The 24,888-nt window shown below is 47.5% G+C and overlaps 1 protein-coding gene across 2 annotated transcripts in view; it reads left to right on the top strand.

The window, feature by feature from the left end:
- The window catches only part of LOC140394069 (uncharacterized), a 405,190-nt gene that overhangs the window by 59,092 nt on the left and 321,210 nt on the right, over positions 1-24,888 (top strand). For both annotated transcript variants that reach the window (XM_072480880.1, XM_072480881.1), the window contains exons 12-15: positions 3,759-3,859; positions 12,917-13,029; positions 13,167-13,334; positions 16,387-16,595. In XM_072480880.1, coding sequence (XP_072336981.1) covers positions 3,759-3,859; positions 12,917-13,029; positions 13,167-13,334; positions 16,387-16,595 — 591 coding nt within the window. The remainder of the gene's footprint in view (positions 1-3,758; positions 3,860-12,916; positions 13,030-13,166; positions 13,335-16,386; positions 16,596-24,888) is intronic.

The raw sequence follows: 24,888 nt of genomic DNA, 5'->3' as shown, positions 1-24,888 counted from the left end.
AGAGATATCCTGGAGCTTAGATGATTGAACTCCAACCACCAACCATCTTCCTTTGTAGCAGGTGACTCCAACCAGCGAAAAGATTTCCCCCGATTCCCATTGACTCCAGTTTAGCTTGGGTTCCTGGATGCCATACTTGGTCAAATGCTGCCTTGATGTCAAGGACAATCACACACCTCACCTCTGGCATTCAGCTCTTTTGTCAATGTTTGAAGCAAGGCTGTAATGAGGTCAGGAGCTGACTGACCCTGGCGGAACCCAGACTGAGCATCCATGAGCAGGTTATTGCTGAGTAAGTGCTGCTTGATAGCACTGTTGATGACTCCTTCGGTCACTTTGCTAATGGAGTGTAGACTGATAGGGTGATAATTGTTTGGGTTGGATTTGTCCTTCTTTGTGCACAGGTCACTTGGGCAATTTGTCACATTGCCGGGAAGACGGATAGATGTCAGTGTTGTTGCTGTACTGGAACAGCTTGGCTAGGGGTGTGGAAAATTCTGGAGCACAAGTATCAGTATTATTTCCAGAATATTGTCGGGGCCTATAGTCTTTGCAGTATCCAGTGTCTTCAGCCGTTTCTTGAAATCATGTGGAGTGAATCATATTGGCTGAAGACTTGCATCTGTGATGCTGGGGACCTCCAGAGGAGACAGAGATGGATCATCCACCCGACACTCTTGGCTGAAGATTATTGCGAATGCTTAAGCCTTGTTTTTTGCACAGATGTGCTGAGCTTCTTCATCATTGAGGATGGGGATGTTTGTGGAGTCTCCTTCTTCAGTGATTTGTTTAATTGTCCACCACCATTCACATCTGGATGTGGCAGGACTGCAGAGCTTGGATCTGATCCGTTCATCGTGGAATCGCTTAGCTCTGTCTATTACTTGCTGTTTAAGCTGTTTGCCACAAAGGTAGACAGTCCTGTGTTGTAACTTCACCAGTTTGACCCTCATTTTTTGTTATGCCTGGTGCTGCTCTTGACATGCCCTCCTGCACTTGTCATTGAACCAGGGTTGGTCCTCTGGCTTGGTGGTAATGGTAGAGTGTGGGATATACCTGGTCAGAAGGTTGCAGATTGTGGTTGAGTACAATTCTGCTGCTGCTGATGGCCCACTGTGCCTCATGGATGTCCAGGCTTGAGTTGTTCGGTTCAAAATTTATCCCATTTAGCATGATGGTAGTGCCACACAGCACAATGGAGGGTATCTTTAAAATGACGACGAGACTTTGTCTAAATACAGGAATGTGCGGTGGTCACTTCTACCGATATTGTCATGGACAGATACATCTGCAGCAGGTAGGTTGGTGAGGATGAGGTCACCTATGTTTTTCCCTCGTGTTGGTTCCCTCACCACCTGCTGTAGCCCCAGTCCAACAGCTACGTCCTTTCAGAACCGGCCAGCTCGGTCTGTGGTAATACTCCCGAGCCACTCTTAAGACTCCACCCAGAGTATACTCTGCGCCTTGCCACCCTTGGTGCTTCCTCCAGGTGGTGTTCAACATGTAGGAGTACTGATTCATCAGCTGATGGTGGTAATCAGCAGGAGGTTTCCTGGCCTATGTGTAATCTGAAGCCACAGGACTTCATACTCCTGACTGTATACCACTGTGCCGCCACCTCTGCTGGGCTGTCTTTCTGGTGAGACAGGACGTACCCAGGAATGGTGATATGGTGTCTGGAACTTTGTAAGGTATGATTCTGTGCATATGACAATGTCAGGCTTTTGCTTGACTAGTCTGTGAGACAACTCTCCCAACTTTGTCACAAACCCCTAGATGTTAGTAAGGAGGGCTGGGTTTGCCGTTTCTGGTGACTGGGTCGAGCCCTGATGGTTCTTCCGGTTTTATCCCTTTTCCGTGTTAGTGTAGAGTTGAATATAGCTGAGTGGCTTGTTCCGTCGTTTAAGAGTCAACCACATTGCTGTGGTTCTGGACTGGCATGTCGGTAAGGACGGCAGATTTCCTTCCCGAAAGGACATTAGTAAACCAGATGGGATTTTATGGTTTCATGGTCATCATTTGACTTTTAATTCCAGATATTTTATTGAGTTTAAATTTTACCACCTTGTGATAGATTTCAAATTCAGGTGCCCAGATCATTATTCTGGGTCTATGGATTACTAGTCCAGCAACAATACCGCTACATTACTGCGTCCCCTAATCATCAGTACCGGATGAGCAGAAATATCCTTTATTTATATATAAGGAATACTGAAGCCATTCTTTTCAGCCTCCACTCAAACTCCTAGCTATCGACTCAATCTCTCTCCCTGGCAACAGTCTGATGCTGAGCCAGTTTGTTCACAACTATGGTGTCACAGCTGATCCTGAGATGAGGTCCTGACCTCAAACTCATGTCATCACTCAGACTGTCTGTTTCCATCTCTGTAACATCTGTCAAATTTGCTCCTATCGCATCTACTATTGAAACACTCATCCATATCTTACCTCTGGGCTTAACTATTGCGACGTACTACTTGCTGGTCTCCCACATTCCACCCTTACTGAGGTGACTTCAGGCCAATCGACATCCAACAACCTGCTCTGAAAATTCTACCCACTTTTGTCAGCTGTGACAAATTCTGCCTCAGAAGCTGAGATAATCGACAACATTCGAAACAAGACAATCTACAACATTCTGAAAAATAGTCAATTTGCCCGATCTCTCAATTTTTAAAATTTCAGGATCCGGATCCACATCTTCCCCAAAACTAGTCATTTCTTCTCTAGGCCATACCATATCCCTGCATCAAGTTTTGTTGAAATCTATCGATTAGTTTTTGAGATATATGTTTACAGACAAACAGACTAACAAAGAGGAATAAAAACATTGGGTGGGATATACTGAGCAACCCACTGTGTGTTTTTCGGTGTTGGAGGTGGTCCCGCCATTGTCAACGTGATTTCCTATTGACTGCACCGTCATCGTCGGGAAACCCATGCGCCGTCGGTGGGATCGGAATATCGCGTTGGCATGAGCAGCTGGTAAATTCCGCCCATTATGTCTGCGTACCTTCAGAGGCGGAGCTAAGAAGGTGAAGTGGATTAACAGACCATCCAATGACATTGAGACATCTCCTTGAGGCATCCACATCCTCATTACAATAATGACAGGCACTTTGTACCTTGTGTGGATGCCATGAAATTTTATTATGTTTAAATGAACACTCAAATTGGTGAAGTCGCAACTAGTTGTTTTATTTCCAGACCCTTTAGAATATTCATTATGAAGAATAAAAAAAAGCAACAACATTTTTGCAGTATGCTTCCTCCCATTAGTGCAGGAATGATGGGAAGTCCATTAAAATATATCCAATGCCATGACTTTGTTCAGACAGGATCGATCTGTACAAAAATGCTGAGAGGTAAGTGCTCAATGAAGGGTCATGTCCCACACAGTCTACATTTTACTAGTGTTGGGCGAGGACTCCACAGCATGGAGAGACCGGCAGGTAAACCCTGGTGGCCTCCCAGCGGGTTCTCAGAAAGGAAAAAGGCCTTCTTATTGTTGCACCATGGTCAACAGAGGGGCACAGTTTGCAAAGCTGCTATCCACCAGCAGCTCAGGAGGTGGGCAACATCTTCAACTGGGCAGCAGATGCTCTTTTCATTGATTGTTGCCAGTAAAGTACTGCTCAGGGTCCCACAGCCAGCTCACATGGGGTCGGGTCCCACTTTCGGTCTTAGCAGCAGGACTTCTTATTTTTTCAAAAAATCTAGCCCATTAAATTACCAGTCCCTTGTGCTTACCTTTACAGAATGAAAGGATTTGACAATGTGTTAAATTTCACAGTATCGCAGCTTGTAAACATCTACAACTTTAGCAATAACATCCTCGCCCATCAGCTCACTTCATCAGGTAATGCACACAAAAGTGTTTGACGATACAGCATTTATTTTCTGTCTTTGTGAAGTATTATGGCTTTGAATTAGCAACTTTTTAATTCTTACCAAAATTACTCTTAAGTAATTCATTATGTTCAGAGTCTTAATCAAGTTTCTTAGTGACTTGCTATGTTGGGTCATCCTGCGATAGAGGACAGCTGCTTCACTGGCACATATGCAGAAATCATTAGCCGGAACTCCCATTATCCCATCTCTACTCATTACTGCATCACTGCATCGGGGCAGCACGGTAGCATAGTGGTTAGCACAATTGCTTCACAGCTCCAAAATCCCAGGTTCGATTCTCGGCTTGGGTCACTGTCTGCGCGGAGTCTGCACGTTCTCCCCGTGTGTGCATGGGTTTCCTCCGAGTGCTCCGGTTTCCTCCCACAGTCCAAAGATGTGCAGGGTAGATGGATTGGCCATGCTAAATTGCCCTTAGTGTCCAAAATTGCCCTTAGTGTTGGGTGGGGTTACTGGCTCATGGGGATCGGGTGGAGGTGTGGGCTTGGGTAAGGTGCTCTTTCCAAGAGTCGGTGCGGACTCGATGGGCCGAATGGCCTCCTTCTGCACTGTAAATTCTATGATTCTATGAAATCAGGATTCACATTCAAGATAATGTCCATTCCACCAGTTGCTCGGTAATGAATCGAATATAATTGTAGTCTGCTCGGAAATAAATGTGGCGTAAGCATCCTGCTGTTAAACAGGAACAAATGCTGCAATATTATTTCAGAGGGTCACAGACTCCATTGCCATCTCTCAATTGTATAAAGCAGGGTTTCCCAAACTTTTCCAACCATGGAACCCTTTTGACTTCCCATGAGTATTGACGGAACTCCGAGAAAACATACTTACGATATTAAAGAGATAAACCACAAAAACATTATTACGCCACAGATACAAACATACAAAAACAAATTTATGAACATGTTTTATGTTTCTTATGTGTATATAATTATTATAATTTGTAGTTATTTTATTCAACAAATACTTCCAAGTTTTATCATTTTGGCATTTTTGTGAGGAGCGATTTCGATTTTTTGCTCACAAATTCATTTAATACTTGAGTACTGGGTCCTATTTCCGACATGCGCACACACACAAACAGACCCTCTCTCTCTCATGCCAGCACAAGGGCATCTCTCGCTCTCCCACACACACACTCACCTCTCTCTCACACACACGCGCCTCGCACTCACACACACACTTGCGTCTCACTACACGCGCACGCACTTCTCGCAACACACCCACACACCTCTTGCAACACACACGCACACCTCTCGCAGCACACACGCACACCTCTCGCAGCACACACACACCTCTCGCAGCACACACGCACACCTCTCGCAGCGCACACACACCTCTCGCAGCACACACGCACACCTCTCGCAGCGCACACACACACCTCTTGTAACACACACACACCTCTCGCAGCACACACACACCTCTCGCAGCACACACACACCTCTCGCAGCACACACGCACACCTCTCGCAGTACACAAACCTCTCGCAGCACACACACACACACCTCTCGCAGCACACACGCACACCTCTCGCAGCACACGCACACCTCTCGCAGCCCACACCTCTTGCAACACACACCTCTTGCAACACACACATACCTCTCGCAGCACACACACACCTCTCACAGCACAAACACCTCTCGCAGCACACACACCTCTCGACACACACACACACCTCTCGCAACACACACACACGCCTCTCCCTCACTCACACACACACACACACACACAAAGTGTGGTGATGTGCATCAATGTAAAAACATGTAGGCTAGCTAGACACTAGAGGAAGCACCAAAGACATCACACACACACACTTAACCAATAGATCAAGTAGATAGGACACGACCAATAGACATTCACGATGCACAAGGAGGTGACACGACTACAGGGGGGCATTACACCAACCCATATAGAAAGGACACCACACACATGATCTGCCTCTTTCCAGTGGAGGCAGTCAGTGAGTACAGACACAGGGTTGATTCAATATTACACCCACCACGTGGATTGCAGCAACTGGTTAGTCAGTCTGGGTAGCTATAGTAGGATTAGTAGTAGTGTCGAACCCGAGTAATAGAAGTGTAAATAGCTTAATAAACGTGTTGAAGTTATCCCCACGTCTGAACCTTCCTTTGTTAAGTGTACCACAAGGAAGCCGCTTATGTTACACCTACAACATAACAAATCATGGTACCAGGACTGAACTGTTTCAATCCAGATAGCCATACCTCAGCGTACAGTGACAACCAGCAACGATACCCAGTCAAGATGTTCGAGATCCGGGTTCCGCAACAGCTCCGGTGCCACGGAGATCTCCGCGAAAACTGGCGGGTATTCCGGCAAATCTTTGAATTCTTCCTGGTAGCAGCCGAACTAGAAGACCTGGCCGATGCTGAAAAAACAGAGCTTCTCCTCACCATCGCCGGTGCCAGAGCAGAAGAAATCTTTAAAAAATTCAAGTTCTCCAAGGGGCAAAACAGGAGCGACTTCCAGGCAGTCCTGGACAAATTCGGCAAATACTGTGAGGAAAACACACTCCAACCAGCAAAAAAAGGTAAGAGAAGCACCAGTACTCACCACGAGGCCGAGATCCCGGAGCAGAGAACTGTTTTGATCGGCGGCCATCTTTCAAAGGGACTGCACTTGCACAGTTACGCGAGAAGCGCGCAGAACGGGAAGGTCCGTTTGCGCATGCGCGAGAAGCCACGCATGTGCAATCACAAAAACGGCCATCAGTAAAGAAACCGCGACCTGCGCATGAGCAATCACTTCCTACGCAGTACGTCACATGCGTCATGACGTCAGAGGCCCCGGACCACGCCCATTTAAAGGGGAAACGTCCCAAATCAAAGAAAAAATCTTTTAAAGCCGTAAAACAACCTTCCTTCACCTGGAATGTCAGCACAATGCCTCAAATTGAACCAGGAAATGAAATTAACCTCCGAAGAACCCTGCAACAAGCAGTTACCTATGCCCAAACCGATGATTCCTACCTTGAATACCTTTATATTTTCTTTAAACCTCGCGAGCCCAATGCCAGCTCCGACGCAAACAGTGATGATATGGTCCTAGAAGACTACGACTCGGACAAACCTTTCACCATGGGAGGCTACCCCAGTACCAAATCCGAACCGCAACTAGACGTGTTGCACATTGGCGACCCCCGTATTGGATCCGACGCAGTCGCGGATTCGTTCTTGGGATTTGAGGATCTTCAGCCTAGCAGATATGACATCCCGAATCGTGAGTGCAGGATGATGCTGCGGCCTGAAACCAAGAGACAGAGAGCCCACAGAGAGCGGCCTGCTGCCACACAGAGTGTGGTCTACGCACCGCTCAGGGTTCCCGACTCTACGAAAGAAGACACGCAAGACTTCACACCGCAGTCCTTGCATAAGCAAGAAGTGACTCCAGTGTCACAAGCCTCCACAGCAAGCTCGTGGACAGAATCCACAATTGCAGAAACGCAAGACTCCAGAGTGCAGTCCTTGCACACACAAGACGTGACTCCAGTGTCACATGACTCCGCAGCGGGCTTGTGGACAGCCTCCATGATAGAAGCAACGCAAGACTCCGACGCGCAGTCCTTGCAGGAACAAGACCATGAGGGTCTAGCAACCACCTCTGACCAACTAGCGGCAGACGATGCAATTCTGTCATGCTCAAGTAAACAGCAAGAAGAACATAGGACATAGAACATTACAGCGCAGTACAGACCCTTCGGCCCTCGATGTTGCGCCGACCTTTGAAACCACTCTAAAGCCCACCTACACTATTCCCTTATCATCCATATGTTTATCCAATGACCATTTAAATGCCCTTAATGTTGGCGAGTCCACTACTGTTACAGGCAGGGCATTCCACGCCCTTACTACTCTCTGAGTAAAGAACCTACCTCTGACATCTGTCCTATATCTATCTCCCCTCAATTTAAAGGTATGTCCCCTTGTGCTCGACATCACCATCTGAGGAAAAAGGCTCTCACTGTCCACCCTATCTAATCCTCTGATCATCTTGTATGCCTCAATTAAGTCACCTCTTAACCTTCTTCTTTCCAAAGAAAATAACCTCAAGTCCCTCAGCTTTCCCTCATAAGATCTTCCCTCCAGCCCAGGCAACATCCTGGTAAATCTCCTCTGCACCCTTTCCAATGCTTCCACATCCTTCCTATAATGCGGCGACCAGAACTGAATGCAATACTCCAAATGCGGCCGCACCAGAGTTTTGTACAGCTGCAACATGACCTCATGGCTCCGAAACTCAATCCCTCTACCAATAAAAGCTAACACACCGTATGCCTTCTTAACAACCCTCTCAACCTGGGTGGCAACTTTCAGGGATCTATGTACATGGACACCAAGATTTCTCTGCTCATCCACACTACCAAGAATCTTACCATTTGCCGGTACTCTGTCTTCCTGTTATTCCTTCCAAAATGAAGTACCTCACATTTTTCTGCATTAAACTCTCAGCCCAGCTCTGCAGCTTATCTATGTCCCTCTGTAACGTGTTACATCCTTCCACACTGTCCACAACTCCACCGACTTTAGTGTCATCGGCAAATTTACTCACCCACCCTTCTACGCTATCCTCCAGGTCATTTATAAAAATGACAAACAGCAGTGGCCCCAAAACAGATCCTTGTGGTACACCACTAGAAACTGGACTACAGGCTGAACATTTCCCATCAATCACCACCCTTTGCCTTCTTCCAGCTAGCCAATTTCTGATCCAAACTGCTATATCACCCTGAATCCCATGCCTCTGTATTTTCTGCAATAGCCTACCGTGGGGAACCTTATCAAACACTTTACTGAAATCCATATACACCACATCAACTGCTTTACCCTCGTCCACCTGTTTGGTCACCTTGTCAAAGAACTCAAAAAGGTTTGTGAGGCACGACCTACCGTTCACAAAACCGTGTTGACTATCTCTAATTAAATTATTCCTTTCCAGATGATTGTACATCCTTTCCAAGACTTTGCCCACAACAGAAGTAAGGCTCATTGGTCGATAGTTACCGGGGTTGTCTCTACTCCCCTTCTTGACAAGGGGACAAGATTTGCTATCCTCCAGTCTTCTGGCACTATTCCTGTAGACAAAGATGACTTAAAGATCAAAGCCAAAGGCTCAGCAATCTCCTCCCTAGCTTCCCATAGAATCCTAGGATAAATCCCATCCAGCCCAGGCAACTTATCTATTTTCACACTTGACAGTCTACCACGCTCCAGTGCGCAGCAGGACGTCCATGACGGTCTATCATGCTACAGTGAAGAACAAAGCAACGATGACAGTCCAAGCCCAAATGAAAGACAACAGCAAGACAATGACAGTCCACCCACATTGTTTGCACCACCAGATGAAGACTCTGACAATTTACCCAACCCAAGTGAACACCAGGCAGCTACTGAGGCTCTACCCACGGTATGTGAGACGAGTGACGACAGCATCCCACTTCCCATGCAATATGTGCAAAGTGACAGACCTCAGCTAGTGTGTACAGAGGCACTCGATGATCACTGTGAGACCACTGGTAACTCTGGTGACACCATGATACTTCCACCCTCATTCGCTCAAACCTCTCCACCTGTCAATGCATTCCTGCATGTTCCGACTCCAGACGTGCAGCTTCAAGAAATCTCAGCTGACTCCAGTGAACCTCCGGATGGGGAGCATCAACAAACCAACACTGACTCAGTTAAAACAAATCAGACTCCAGATGGGGAGCAACCAAATGCCGACTCTGATTCACGTAAGCCGGACTTTACTCCAGACATAGAGTGCCGCAACCTCAGTGATGGCATGCTCAGGGTGACAGCAGATGCCACAACGACAGGAGATGGATCAGGATTTGCTGCACCCCAGCCTGGCCAGATGGCATATTCCTATCAGATGCAAGATTCTAGTTTCACACCATCACCAGGTATTTATGCGAGCAGCAATTCTGTTTCCAATTCGTCAAGCTTCAAGGGTTCTCAGCAGGATCACCCTTCCAGCACAGCACATGGCCAGAACCAGTATGTACAGTCTTCTCCAACTTCAACATATGGCATAACCATGACCTCCAATGATACTGTTGATGGTACCTCTTCAACGTCAGCACCTCTCAAGAGTATTGAAAGTCAAAGAGATCTAGGAGTACAGGTCCACAGGTCATTGAAAGGGGCAACACAGGTGGAGAAGGTAGTCAAGAAGGCATACGGCATGCTTGCCTTCATTGGCCGGGGCATTGAGTATAAGAATTGGCAAGTCATGTTGCAGCTGTATAGAATCTTAGTTAGGCCACACTTGGAGTATAGTGTTCAATTCTGGTGGCCACACTACCAGAAGGATGTGGAGGCTTTAGAGAGGGTGCAGAAGAGATTTACCAGAATGTTGCCTGGTATGGAGGGCATTAGCTATGAGGAGCGGTTGAATAAACTCGGTTTGTTCTCACTGGAACGAAAGAGGTTGAGGGGAGACCTGATATAGGTCTACAAAATAATGAGGGGCATAGACAGAGTGGATAGTCAGAGGCTTTTCCCCAGGTAGAGGGGTCAATTACTAGGGGGCATAGGTTTAAGGTGAGACGGGCAAGGTTTAGAGTAGATGTACGAGGCAAGTTTTTTACGCAGAGGGTAGTGGGTGCCTGGAACTCGCTACCGGAGGAGGTGGTGGAAGCAGGGACGATAGTGACATTTAAGGGGCATCTTGACAAATACATGAATAGGACCCAGGAAATGTAGAAGATTGTAGTTTAGTCAGGCAGCATGGTCGGCACGGGCTTGGAGGGCCGAAGGGCCTGTTCCTGTGCTGTACATTTCTTTGTTCTTTGTATCAGCTACAAGATGCCATTCGCCAGCACCATCACAAACATCGAAAAAAAGAAAGGGATTCCAAATCCTGTGGCACAGGGACGTTGATGGCGATTTGACCATGATGATTGATGGTTTTTGGACTCACACAAATGATTTGGACTTATTGTTTAATCACTGTTCTCATGACTCAACTCCCCTTAACGTATACCTTAACGTATCTACCTGTTTTTTGTTCAATTTTCTTAAAGTGTACAGAAAATATGTAACATATAAAAAAAGGGGGATGTGGTGATGTGCATCAATGTAAATACATGTAGGCTAGCTAGACACTAGAGGGAGCACCAAAGACATCACACACACACACTCAACCAATAGATCAAGTAGATAGGACACGACCAATAGACATTCAAGATACACAAGGAGGTGACACAACCACAGGAGGGCATTACACCAACCCATATATAAAGGACGCCACACACATGATCTGCCTCTTTCCAGTGGAGATAGTCAGTGAGTACAGACACAGGGTTGATTCAATATTACACCCACCACGTGGATTGCAACAACTGGTTAGTCAGTCTGGGTAGCTATAGTAGGATTAGCAGTAGTGTCGAACCCGAGTAATAGACGTGTAAATAGTTTAATAAATGTGTTGAAGTTATCTCCACGTCTGAACCTTCCTTTGTCAAGTGCACCACAAGGAAGCCGCTTATGTTACACCTACAACATACCAAATCATAAAAAACAAAGAAAATTACAGCACAGGAAAAAGGCTCTTCGGCCTCCAAGCCTGCACCAACCATGCTGCCTATCTGAACTAAAAACCCCGACTCTTCAGCAAACCAAATCCCTCTATTCCCATTCAATTCAAGTATTTGTCAAGATGCCCCTTTTTTCAAAAATAAATTTAGAGTATCCAATTCATTTTTTCCAATTAAGGGGTAATTTAGCCTGGCCAATCAACCTATGCTGCACATCTTTGGGTTGTGGGGGCAAAACCCATACAAACATGCGGAGAATGCGCAAACTTCATATGGACAGTGACCCAGGGTGGGATCGAACCTGGGACCTTGGCGTTGTGAGGCAGCAGTGCTAACCACTGCGCCACTGTGCTGCCCTGTCAAGATGCCTCTTAAAAGTCTCTTTCGTATCTGCACCATCTCCCTCACCACTGAGTTCCAGGGTCCCACCACCCTCTGTGTAAAAAAACCTTCTGTGTACATTTCTTTAAACCTTGTCCCTCGTACCTTATACTTATGGCCCGTTGTAATTGACTCTTCCACCCTGGGAAAAAGCTTCTGACTATCCACCCTGTCCATGCCCCTCGTAATCTTGTAGATTTCTATCAAGGTAGCCCCTCAACCTCCATCATTGCACTGAGAACAAACCAAGTTTCTCCAACCTCTCCTCACAGCTAAAGCCTTCCATACCAGGCAACACCCTGGTAAATCTTTTCTGTATCCTCACCAAATCCTTCATATCCTTCTGGTAGTGTGGCGACCAGAATTGAACGCTATATTCCAAGTGCGGCCTAACTAAGGTTCTATAGAGCTGCAACTTGACTTGCCAATTTTTAAACTCAATGCCCCGGCTGATGAAGGCAAGCATACTGTCTGCCTCCTTGACTACCTTCTGCACTTGTGTTGCCACTTTCAGTGACTCTTTCGGATCTCCATGGCCTCTCTCGGGCTTCACTGCCCAGCCTTTTTCATCCGCTGCCTTTCTTGTCTCCCACGGCCACAGCTCCCTGTGGCCCCTATTGGCTCCTGCGGCCCCAACCCCTCTCGGCCTTGGCGCGTCACAGCCCAGCCCCTCTTGGCTCTGGCCTCTCCCGCCCCATGGGTGCAACCTACCTTGTTCTACTGTCCGGCCACCTTCATTCATGGCCTTGCCTTTTGAGTTTCAATTTACTTTTTCTCGTATTTCCAGCTTGTTCAATCAGAGGCTGGCTTCTCAGTGCTGACTCGAGCACCAATGGGCTGACTCGTGCGCCAATCATTAACCAACAAAGTGAAAAAAATCACCTGGAAGGCCAGTTTTAAAAAAAATTATAATGGGCAGGCTTACCACGAAACCCTTAATGAGTCCTGCAGAACCCTGCAGTTCTGCAGAACCCAGTTTGGGAAACCCTGGTATAAAGGATCTGCCTCCCGTGCACATTTGTACAGCTAACAACATTGCTTCTTTCTCTCTGGGTTCTGCAGGTACTGGATGTACAATGAACATGGCTGAAAATCGTAAGTGGATACAAAAGAAGTTTCTGCAATCCTTTAATGGCTCGTCTTACAGCAACTTTTCAGCTCTGTACTTCTCTGGAGTAAGTTGAACTTACTGACTTCCAGACAAACGATAGAATGCAGCATTTTTAATTGAAGAGGAAACGCCATTTTTGTTTATTAATGTGCTTTATAAATGTCATTGTAACTTTGATAAAGCAACATTCTATTGTTTTAGCTTGGATTGTTGGACCTCCTCACTCCTCAAATTCTTGCGGGATTAACTGTGAACTCAGATGCATTGAATAACGTAGAGAAAATCAGCCAGATCATTAATGCACTTGCAGGCAGAAATGCCAGTGACGTGAATGCATACTTGACGCAATTTGTTTATAATACTCAAGAGGTAAGATAACTGTCCTTCTGTTTTTGAGACTTCCAATTTACATTGTGATTTTCAAAAGACTTATTCGAGTCAAAAAATCTTTTCTCAACTTAAACAACCTGTGGGAAGATTTGGTGCGAGCTGTTTTGGAAAAGAGCATAGTTGCATAGGGCAAATAAAAGGTGCCTGTGTTTGATGAAATAATTGGGCTGTAAGTTCCTCGGAGTGGCAATCAGCATTGGAATTAGTGCCCAAGTTTAGAGTCCAGAAAAACAGCACATTGTGAGCTTTAAGTGCATGATTACCTCCTCAGTTGTGTCGTGTAGAAATGTCTAAAAGGTTTGGCAATGATTGGGGGTGATTTTCACATGGGTGCATCCCAGTATAAAAGTGTGAAGATATGCCCATCCAGTGCTTCCAGTGTTGACCTTGTGGGGTCAGGGCATCCTTCATTGAAATGGGGCGTGGCAAAGGTTTTAAACTCTGAAAGTGGGAGCAGGATCTAAAAGAAATATAAGTGGCCTAAATAGAAACAAAACAGCAATAAACCATAGAAAAGAATAAAGGGAGGACGTTGTGCTAAAGCAATGATTCAACACGGAGAGACTGAATCCTAGTAAAATAAATTAAAATGTCTGTATAGCAATGCAAATGCATGTTGTGCGGAATAAAACAGCGGAGTTGGAAGCAATCATGCAGTTGGAGAAACACCCCATAAGGCGTGATTCTCCGGCCTTGTTACACTCCAGCTCAAGCGTAATGAGGCCGGAGAATAGTAGGAGAGGCCAAAAATGAGATCCGCGCCAGGCGCCAAACAATTTGCGATGCAACCGGCCTGCTCCCATAGGTGGAATCGGGATCTCGCCGTAGCGTGGTGAGAAACCAATTATCACCACTTAAGCCCCATTTCCATACAATCAATGATGGCGACCCCATATCCAACAGCATCCCGTCATTCAGCGACCTCCCCAGCAGTTGCTCACACTGGCGCCGATTAGTACTCCTTTTTAAAAATGTGAACCTGGCGGAAAGGGTTGGGGCTGCCTGGAGAGATGGGCAAAGGGTTCGGAGGTCAGCACTCATTGCAGAAGAAAGTGACAGTGGCATCATGATGGTTGTGTAAATCGGGGTTTAACATGATGTACAATACCACACTCCCGTGCTGCCCTGTCTCGTGTGCTGACCTCAAGAAGTGGCATCATCACAGGGGTGGAACTCATGGCAGCTGATGCCCACTGTCGCCACTCCATGGGACGGGTTTGGGGTAGCACTCAGCGCCCCCTCCTCCTGGTCAGTGCCCTTAGGGCCCTGGGATCTCCCTTGGGATGGAGAGGCAGCTGGTTCAAGCCCCGGCTGGTCCTGTATCATCTGGCTCTATCTGGTAATATCTGTTGAAAATGATCTTAATATAATATTCATAAAACAATGACAGAAAAGAACAAAAGTATGATGAAAACCAGGTTAATAGATTGGAGAAAAGCTGATTTTGAGGGGTTGAGAATAGAATAGAATTTAGGAAAATAAAATGGGCAACATTGTTGGCAAATAAAACAACACTGGGGAACATTTAAAACGGTGTTCAGTAGAGGGTGGGGAAAAATGTCTTGCTGTAATTGTAAAGAGCTTTGGTAAACCACACCTGAAATGCTTTATACAGTTTTGGTCTTATCCGAGGATGTATTAGCCAGATGAAACCCTGGAATGGTAGGACTGTCTTCTGAGGAGAAATAGAGGAAACTGAGCCTGTATTCGCTAGAGCTTCAAAGAATGAGAAGACATCACATTGAAACTTACAAAACTCTTAACAGGGCAGATGTCAATAGGAAGTTTCCTCTGATTGGGGAAAAGAATCAGGGAAACTATCTCAAAATAAGCATGGGCCATTTAAAACTGAAATGAGGAGCAACATCTTTACTAAGTGGGTGGTGAATCTTTGGAATTCTCTACCCCGGAGGGCAGTGGAAGTTGACATTGAGAATGCCTGCCCCCCCCCCCCCCCCCCCCCCCGTGTCCAGGTCATAGGCAGAATATAGAGGGATTGGAGAGTTGGGCAGAGAAAAATACAGATGGAGTTCAATCTGGACAAATGCGAGATGATGCATTTTGGAAGATCAAATTCAGGTGTGAATTATACAGTAAATGGCAGAACCCTGAGGAGCATTGGCATACAGAGGGATCTGGGCATTCAGGTCCATAGTTCCAATAAAGTGGCAATACAGGTGGAAAGGTGGTCAAGAAGGCATACGGCATGCTTGCCTTCATCAGCTGGGGCATTGAGTACAAGAGTTGGGAGGTCATGTTACCGTTGTATAAAAATTTAGTTAGAGCACATTTGGAATACTGTGTGCAGTTCTGGTCGGCACACTACCAGAAGACGTGGATGCTTTGGAGAGAGTGCAAAGAAGGTTTACCAGGATGTTGCCTGGTCTGAAAGTTGTTAGCTATGAGGAGAGGTTGAATAAACTCGGATTGTTTTAATTGGGAAGATGGAGGCTGAGGGGAGACCTAATTGAGGTCGACAAAATTATGAAAAATATAGACAGGGTGAATAGTCAGAAGCTTTTTCCCAGGGTGGAAGACTCATTTATAATGGGGCACAGGTTCAAGGTGAGAAGTGGAAAGTTTCCGGGAGATGTGCGGGGGAAGTTTTTCAAACAGATGGTGGTGGATGCCTGGAACGCATTGCCAGTGGAGGTTGTGGAAGCACGCTCGAAAGCAACGTTTAAGATGTATCTTGATAGCCACATGAACGGGCAGGGAAAACACTGAAAGGGTCATGGATGCTCAACCTCTCATACATTGTTTTACCTGATCTCAATGTGGACACTAGAAAAGGCTGATGTTGGTTGCCACCACACCAATAATAACAAAAATAATCCTGTCATGGCTAAGCTGTAGCCACCAAAGCACAGCATTTTTATACCAACAGATTAAAAAAATGACTGCATAGGATTGATAGCCTCAGGGAAACTCGGAATAAACATGAACACTTATTAATTTTGTCTTATTTCCATCTGAAAATATTATTGTGGCCCACAAATAATTAATATACTCGACTATCCTTTCATTTCAGATGAATATTACAATTTTTCAAAATTCGAAAGTGAGAGACTTGATGCTGAGCAAGATCATGCAGCTGTTGGAACCCTTATTTTCATCATTTACTACCATTGACTACATTGACTTGATCCAGACTAGATTATTTCTGCTGTTGCCCAGTATTATAAGAAAGGTGCTTGCCATCATACCCACCAACATAAGCTGTGAATCTTACCAAGCCATGTGAGTATACAGAGTTGTCTGAGAAAAACAAATTAATTGACACATTTTCAGCATATGTAATATGGTGATAGTTGATACAATGAACTGTCATGACCCATCTGTTCAAAATGTCCAGGAGAATGTTAACGCCGACACAGAATTACAGAGAATATACAACATAGAAACAGGCCATTTGGCTCAACTAGTGCTAGTGTGGTTGGTTTAGCTTAGATGGCTGGATAGCTGGTTTGCGATGCACAGTAAGGCCAACAGAATGGGGTCAATTCCCGTACCGGCTGAGGTCATTCATGAGGGCCCTGCCTTCTCAACCTTGACCCTCGCCTGAGGTGTGGTGATCCTTATGGTCATCTGTGTGGTGTAACTTATGGTCATCTGGGACTATGGTGACTTTACTCCACATGAGTATCAACCTATTCCATCTGTCCCATCTCAGTCCTTCAGCACATCTTTCTGTTGTCTTTTCTCACATATTAGAGCATTTGTGAGTTCCTTTTTTGAGAGTTATGGCCAGAAATATTATACAAAAAAGTGCATTTTTGTGTAATGGTTTGCTGGAGTACATTCCAGAAGAAAAACTAGAAACTTCTAAATGGATGTGAACTTACTATTTCATTCATGTTCAAATATCAAATAGCAATTTACCAGATCTTCTCAGGTCAGTGTATTGAATGATTAAAACTTTTAATTCTGTGCAAATTCATGATTAGAGTTAAAACTGTGAGAAATATATTGCAATTGTCATCCCACTCTTACAACAGCTAAAACATCGCGGCACAGTGGTTAGCACCGCTGCCTCACAGCATCAGGGGCCGGGTTCAATTCTGGCCTCGGGTGACTGTGTGGAGTTTGCACATTCTCCCGTGTCGGCGTGCGTTTCTTCCAGGTGCTCTGCTTTCTTCCCACAGTTCAAAGATGTGAAGGTTATGTGAATTGACCATGTTAAAATTGCGCTTGGTGTCCAAAGATGTGCAGTTTAGGTGGGGTTACGAGGATAGGGCAGGGGAGTGTGCCTAGGTAAGGTGCTCTTTCAGAGGGTGTATGAGCTCAATGGGCCAAATGGCCTCCTTCTGCCCTGTGTGGATTCTATGATTTGTCAAAATGGATTGGTGATTGGTGACTTCATTAAAATGGTGGGGAGGATATTTAACTAATTTTATTTAAAAATAAATTTGGAGTTGAGGCATGATCAATTTGACTGGAGACGAAGTTGAATCCAAACCGAGGCTTTATTAGTATCAGATGTGTGGCCTCCCACAGCAGCTGGCGAAATGGCTGCGAGCTGAAGGACACGCATATTTATACCCCGCCTCCTGGGCAGAGGGAGGACGGACGGTACTAGGGGGGTGGTGATGGGTGCGACGGGGGAGGGGAGGGTGGCGACGGGGGTGGTGTGGGGGTGGAACCTGCTGGTGCCAGGTCCCTGAGGGAGACGGTATCCTGGCGGCCGTCGGGGAACGCCACGTAGGCGTACCGTGGGTTTGCGTGGAGCAAGTGCACGTTCTCCACCAACGTGTCCGCCTTGTGGAGCCGCACATGTTTACGGAGAAGCACGGTTCCCGGAGCTGTAAGCCAAGTCGGGAGCGATACCCCGGATGTGGACTTCCTGGGGAAGGCAAAAAGATGTTCATGTAGTGTATTGTTAGTGGCAGTGCAGAGTAATGAGCGAATGGAATGTAGTGCGTCAGGGAGGACCTCTTGCCAGCGGGAGGCCGGGAGATTTCTGAACCGTAGGGCCAGCTGGACGGCCCTCCATACCGTCCCATTCTCTGGGGGTTGTAGCTTGTCGTTCTGCTGGAGGCGATACCCCTGCTGAGTAGGAACTGACGTAGCTCATCACTCATGAATGAGGATCCCCTGTCTCTGTGGATGTAGACGGGGAAGCCGAACAGAGTGAAAATGGAATTAAGGGCTTTAATGACGGTGGCAGACGTCATGTCGGGGTATGGGATGGCGAAGGGGAACCGGGAGTATTCGTCGATCACACTGAGGAAATATGTGTGTTGATCGGTGGAGGGGAGGGAGCCTTTGAAATCCACGCTGAGGTGTTCAAATGGGCGGGAGGCCTTCACCAGGCGCGCGTGGTCCGGCCGGTAGAAGTGCGGCTTGCACTCCGCACAGACCTGGTAGTCCCTGGTGATTGTCCTTACTTCCTCGACGGAGAAGGGCAAATTTTGTGCCTTAATGAAATGGTATAACCGTGTAACCCCTGGGTGACAAAGGCTGTCGTGTAGGGTCCGGAGTCGGTCTACCTATGCGCTGGCACATGTATCTCGGGATAGGGCGTCTGGGGGCTCGTTGAGTTTGCCAGGGCAATACTTAATCTTGTAATTATAGGTGGAGAGCTCGATTCTCCACCGCAAGATTTTATCATTTTTGATCTTGCCGCGCTGTATATTGTTGAACATGAAAGCTACCGACCATTGGTCAGTGAGGAGAGTGAATCTCCTGCCGGCCAGGTAATGCCTCCAATGCCGCACAGTTTCAACGATAGCCTGGGCCTCTTTTTCGACGGACGAGTGCTGAATTTCAGAGGCACGGAAGGTGGGGGAAAAGAATGCCACAGGCCTGCCTGCCTGATTGAGGGTGGCGGCAAGGGCGACATCCGATGCGTCGCTTTCTACTTGGAAGGGCAGTGTTTCATCTACAGCGTGCATCCCAGCTTTGGCAATATCAGATCTGATCCGGGCGAAGGCCTGTTGGGCCTCGGCTGTCAGGGGAAGTGAGTGGACTGTATGAGTGGGCAGGCCTTGTCCGCATAGTTTGGGACCCACTGTGTGTAATATGAAAAGAACCCCAGGCAACGTTTGAAGGCCTTGGGGCAGTGGGGATGGGGGAGTTCCATGAGGGGGCGCATGCGGTCGGGATCGGGCCCCAGAACTCCGTTCTGGCCACGTAGCCGAGGATGGCTAAGCGGTTTGTGCGGAACACACACTTCTCCTTGTTATACGTGAGGTTGAGGAGAGTGGCGGTGCGGAGAAATTTAGCAAGGTTGGCGTCGTGGTCCTGCTGATCATGGCCGCAGATGGTAACATTATCTAGGTACGGAAACGTGGCTCGCAAACCGTACCGGTCGACCATTCGGTCCATCTCCCTTTGGCAGACCGAGACCCCATTAGTGTCGCCGAAGGGGACCCAAAGGAAGTGATATAGCCGGCCGTCTGCCTCGAAGGCGGTGTATGGACGGTCCGATTTACGGATGGGGAGCTGGTGGTAGGCGGATTTCAGGTCCTACCTGTTGATGATCTGGCTGTAGTCCACGGCCATTCGGTTTTTCTCCCCTGATTTAACCACTACCACTTGAGCTCTCCAGGGGCTGTTGCTGGCCTCGATGACACCCTCCCGAAGCAACTGCTGGACCTCGGACCTGATGAAGGCCTTATCCTGGGTGCTGTACCGTCTGCTCCTGGTGGCGATGGGTTTGCAATCTGTAGTTTGATTGGCAAAGAGGGAAGGTGGGTCGACCTTTAGGGTCGCGAGGCCGCACACAGTGAGGGGTGGTAAGGATCCGCCGAATTTAAGGGTCAAGCTCTGGAGGTTGCACTGGAAGTCCAGGCTGAGGATAAGTGCAGCGCAGTGATTAGGGAGAACGTAGAGGCGGAAGCCGTGGAACTCTACGCCCTGGATCGTGAGCGTGACCGAACAGTACACCCGGATCGCTACGCGATGGGATCCGGAGGCCAGGGAGTTTTTTTGATTGGTGGGGTATACCTTAAGGGAGCAGCGCCTTACCGTATTTGGGTGTATAAAGCTCTTGGTACTCCCGGAGTCCAGTAGGCAGGAGGTCACATGGCCGTCGATTTTCACGCTGGTAGATGCGTTGGTCAGGTTATGCAGGCGAGACTGGTCGAGTGACATGGAGGCGAGCCTTGGTTGATCGTCCGGTAATGGGGCGGCTGTTGAGTTCAGGTCCTGGAACGCCGTTGGTGTCCATGTGCTGAGAGGTAGACAAGATGGCGGCGCCCGGAGATCCTGGGGGTTACAGAATTGCGGCGCCCATGGAACGTACATTGCGGGGGTGGAGCAAGATGGCGGGGCCCACGAACCGCACGTGTTGTGCAGCGGAGAAGATGGCGGCGCCCGCTGGTCGCACATGGCCTGGGGAGGAGGGAGGGTGGCAGCGCCCATTGCCCGTGACTGGGAGGGTGGGGGTGACCGCGGCCGCCGAGCGGGCCTGGCATACAGCAGCGAAGTGGCCCTTCTTCCCGTAGGCCTTACAAAGGGCAGCGCGGGCAGCGTTGGCGGGGGTGTTTTGCTGGCCGCAAAAGTAGCATCGGGGCCCCCCGGGGTTCGCTGGCTGGCGCGTAGCACAGGCGTATTGGGTGGATAGCGCCCCCGCTGGGGCGGCTGCCTGGGGGGCCCATGAATCGGAGGAGGAGTGGGCCGCGCGACTGGGGGCGTAGGACTGGACATTGCGCAGGGCGACCGTCATAGAGAGTGCTAGCATTTTAGTTTCTGCGAGATCGCGCGTGGAGCCGCTGCCGGAAAATATCGGACCCAGTCACAAAAGCGTCCCACATAAGGAGATCTGAGTGCTCCTTAGCTGTAACATCCAGGCAGTCACAGTCCCGAACTTGTGGGATTAGGGCCCTCCAGAAGTCGTCGATGGACTCACCAGGTAGTTGAGCATGAGTTGCGAGCGCGTGCCTGGCGAAGAGCGTATTTGTCTTCTGCTCGTAATTGTCCTTGAGTCGAGTCATGGCTTTGGCGTAGTTTGGCGCATCCTGGATCAGCGGGAAGACTTTGGAGCTGAGCCTGGAGAATAGAACATAGAACATTACAGCGCAGTACAGGTCCTTCGGCCCTCGATGTTGCGCCGACCTGTGAAACCACTCTCAAGCCCATCTACACTATTCCCTTATCATCCATATGTCTATCCAATGACCATTTAAATGCCCTTAGTGTTGGCGAGTCCACTACTGTTGCAGGCAGGGCATTCCACGCCCTTACTACTCTCTGAGTAAAGAACCTACCTCTGACATCTGTCCTATATCTATCTCCCCTCAATTTAAAGCTATGTCCCCTCGTGCTAGACATCACAATCCGAGGAAAAAGGCTCTCACTGTCCACCCTATCCAATCCTCTGATCATCTTGTATGCCTCAATTAAGTCACCTCTTAACCTTCTTCTCTCTAACGAAAACAGCCTCAAGTCCCTCAGCCTTTCCTCATAAGATCTTCCCTCCAGACCAGGCAACATTCTGGTAAATCTCCTCTGCACCCTTTCCAATGCTTCCAAATCCTTCCTATAATGCGGCGACCAGAATTGCACGCAATACACCAAATGCGGCCGCACCAGAGTTTTGTACAGCTGCAACATGACCTCATGGCTCCGAAACTCAATCCCTCTACCAATAAAAGCTAACACACCATACGCCTTCTTAATAACCCTCTCAACCTGGGTAGCAACTTTCAGGGGTCTATGTACATGGACACCGAGATCTCTCTGCTCATTCACACTGCCAAGAATCTTACCATTAGCCCAGTACTCTGTCTTCCTGTTATTCCTTCCAAAATGAATCACCTCACACTTTTCTGCATTAAACTTCATTTGCCACCTCTCAGCCCAGCGGTGCAGCTTATCTATGTCCCTCTGTAACTTTTAACATCTTTCCGCACTGTCCACAACTCCACCAACTTTAGTGTCATCTACAAATTTACTCACCCATCCTTCTACGCCCTCCTCCAGGTCATTTATAAAAATGACAAACAGCAGTGGCCCCAAAACAGATCCTTGTGGACTCCAGTCTGAACATTTCCCATCAACCACCACCCTTTGTCTTCTTCCAGCTAGCTAATTTCTGATCCAAACTGCTAAATCACCCTGAATCCCATGCCTCCGTATTTTCTGCAGTAGCCTACCGTCGGGAACCTTATCAAAGGCTTTACTGAAATCCATACACACCACATCAACTGCTTTAACCTCATCCACCTGTTTGGTCACGTTCTCAAATAACTCAATAAGGTTTGTGAGGCACGACCTACCCTTCACAAAACCATGTTGACTATCTCTAATCAAATTATTCCTTTCCAGATGATTATACATCCTATCTCTTATAAACCTTTCCAAGATTTTGCCCACAACAGAAGTAAGGCACACTGGTCTATAGTTACTTCCCTTCTCTACTTGTCTCTACTTCCTTCTTGAACAAGGGGACAACATTTGCTATCCTCCAGTCTTCTGGCACTATTCCTGTAGACAAAGATGACTTAAAGATCAAAGCCAAAGGCTCAGCAATCTCCTCCCTAGCTTCCCATAGAATCCTAGGATAAATCCCATCCAGCCCAGGGGACTTATCTATTTTCACATTTTCCAGAATTGTTAACACCTCCTCATTATGAACCTCAAGCCCTTCTAGCCTAGTAGCCTGAATCTCAGTATTCTCCTCGACAACATTGTCTTTTTCCTGTGTGAATACTGACGAAAAATATTCATTTAGCACCTCTCCTATCTCCTCGGACTCCACGCACAACTTCCCGCTACTGTCCTTGACTGGCCCTACTCTTACCCTAGTCATTCTTTTATTCCTGACATATCTATAGAAAGCTTTAGGGTTATCCTTGATCCTACCTGCCAAAGACTTCTCATGTCCCCGCCTGGCTCTTCTTGGCTCTCTCTTTAGGTCCTTCCTAGCTAAATTGTAACTCTCGAGCACCCTAACTGAAGCTTCATGTCTCATCTTTACATAAGTCTCCTTCTTCCTCTTGACAAGTGTTTCGACTGCTTTAGTGAACCACGGTTCCCTTGCTCGACCACTTCCTCCCTGCCTGACAGGTACATACCTATCAAAGACACGCAGTAGCTGTTCCTTGAACAAGCTCCACATTTCCATTGTGCCCATCCCCTGCAGTTTTCCGCTCCATCCAATGCATCCTAGGTCTTGCCTCATCGCATCATAATTGCCTTTCCCGCAGATATAACTCTTGCCCTGCGGTATATACCTATCCCTTTCCATCACTAAAGTAAACGTAATTGAATTGTGGTCACTATCACCAAAGTGCTCACCTACCACCAAATCTAACACCTGGCCTGGTTCATTACCCAGTAACAAATCCAATATGACCTCGCCTCTCATTGGCCTATCTACATACTGTGTCAGGAAACCCTCCTGCACACATTGGACAAAAACGGACCCATCTAAAGTACTCGAACTATAGCGTTTCCAGTCAATATTTGGGAAAGTTAAAGTCCCCCATAACAACTACCCTGTTGCTTTCGCTCCTATCCAGAAGCATCTTTGCAATCCTTTCCTCTACATCTCTGGAACTTTTCGGCGGCCTATAGAAAACCCCTAACAGGGTGACCTCTCGTTTCCTGTTTCTAACCTCAGCCCATACTACCTCAATGGACGAGTCCTCATCAAACGTCGTTTCTGCCACCGTAATACTGTCCTTGACTAACAATGCCACCCCTCCCCCTCTTTTACCACCTTCCCTGAGCTTACTGAAATATCTAAACCCTGGCACCTGCAACAACCATTCCTGTCCCTGCTCTATCCATGTCTCCGAAATGGCCACAACATCGAAGTTCCATGTACCAACCCAGGCCGCAAGTTCACCCACCTTATTTTGGATGCTCCTGGCATTGAAGAAGACACACTTTAAACCATCTTCCTGCCTGCCGGTACACTCTTGCAACTTTGAAACATTACTCATAACCTCACTACTCTCAACCCCCTGAAGCATCTATCTATGCCCACCTCTGCCTCCCAAATGATCCGAAGTTCATCCAGCTCCAGCTCCAGTTCCCTAATGCGGTTCCTGAGGAGCTGGAGATGGGTGCACTTCCCACAGATGAAATCAGCAGGGACACTGACAGCGTCCCTCACCTCAAACATTCTGCAGGAGGAACATTGCACTACCTTCCCTGCCATCCCCTCTAGATAAAAAAAGAAAAAGAAAGAAAGAGCTTACCTGTTATTCACTCCCCTTCTCAGCAAGCACTCACTCAGCAACCTCTGCACCCCGCACGATAATACCTGAGGGAAAATAAAAGAAAAACTACTTACCAGTCACCAGCCAATCCCTTACCTGCAGGCTGTGACGTACAAGATCTGGATCTTCTGAGCCTCTGGAACAGGGGTCAGCGCCGCTTTGATATATGCTTCAAAACAGTGCTGGAAGTCCTTTCTGGCATCGTTTGAGTGTGGGTCCAGCTGCAGGCGATCTGGTTTAATCCGGAGGTCCATTTTCTGAATCTGATACTAATAAATTGAGGCACGATCAATTGACTAGAGACGAAGTTGAATCCAAACCGAGGCTTTATTAGTATCAGATGTGTGGCCTCCCACAGCAGC

This window comes from Scyliorhinus torazame, chromosome 17 (genome assembly GCF_047496885.1).
Source record: "Scyliorhinus torazame isolate Kashiwa2021f chromosome 17, sScyTor2.1, whole genome shotgun sequence".
NCBI classification, from domain to species: domain Eukaryota; kingdom Metazoa; phylum Chordata; class Chondrichthyes; order Carcharhiniformes; family Scyliorhinidae; genus Scyliorhinus; species Scyliorhinus torazame.
This window is presented reverse-complemented; position numbering and strand designations above follow the sequence as displayed.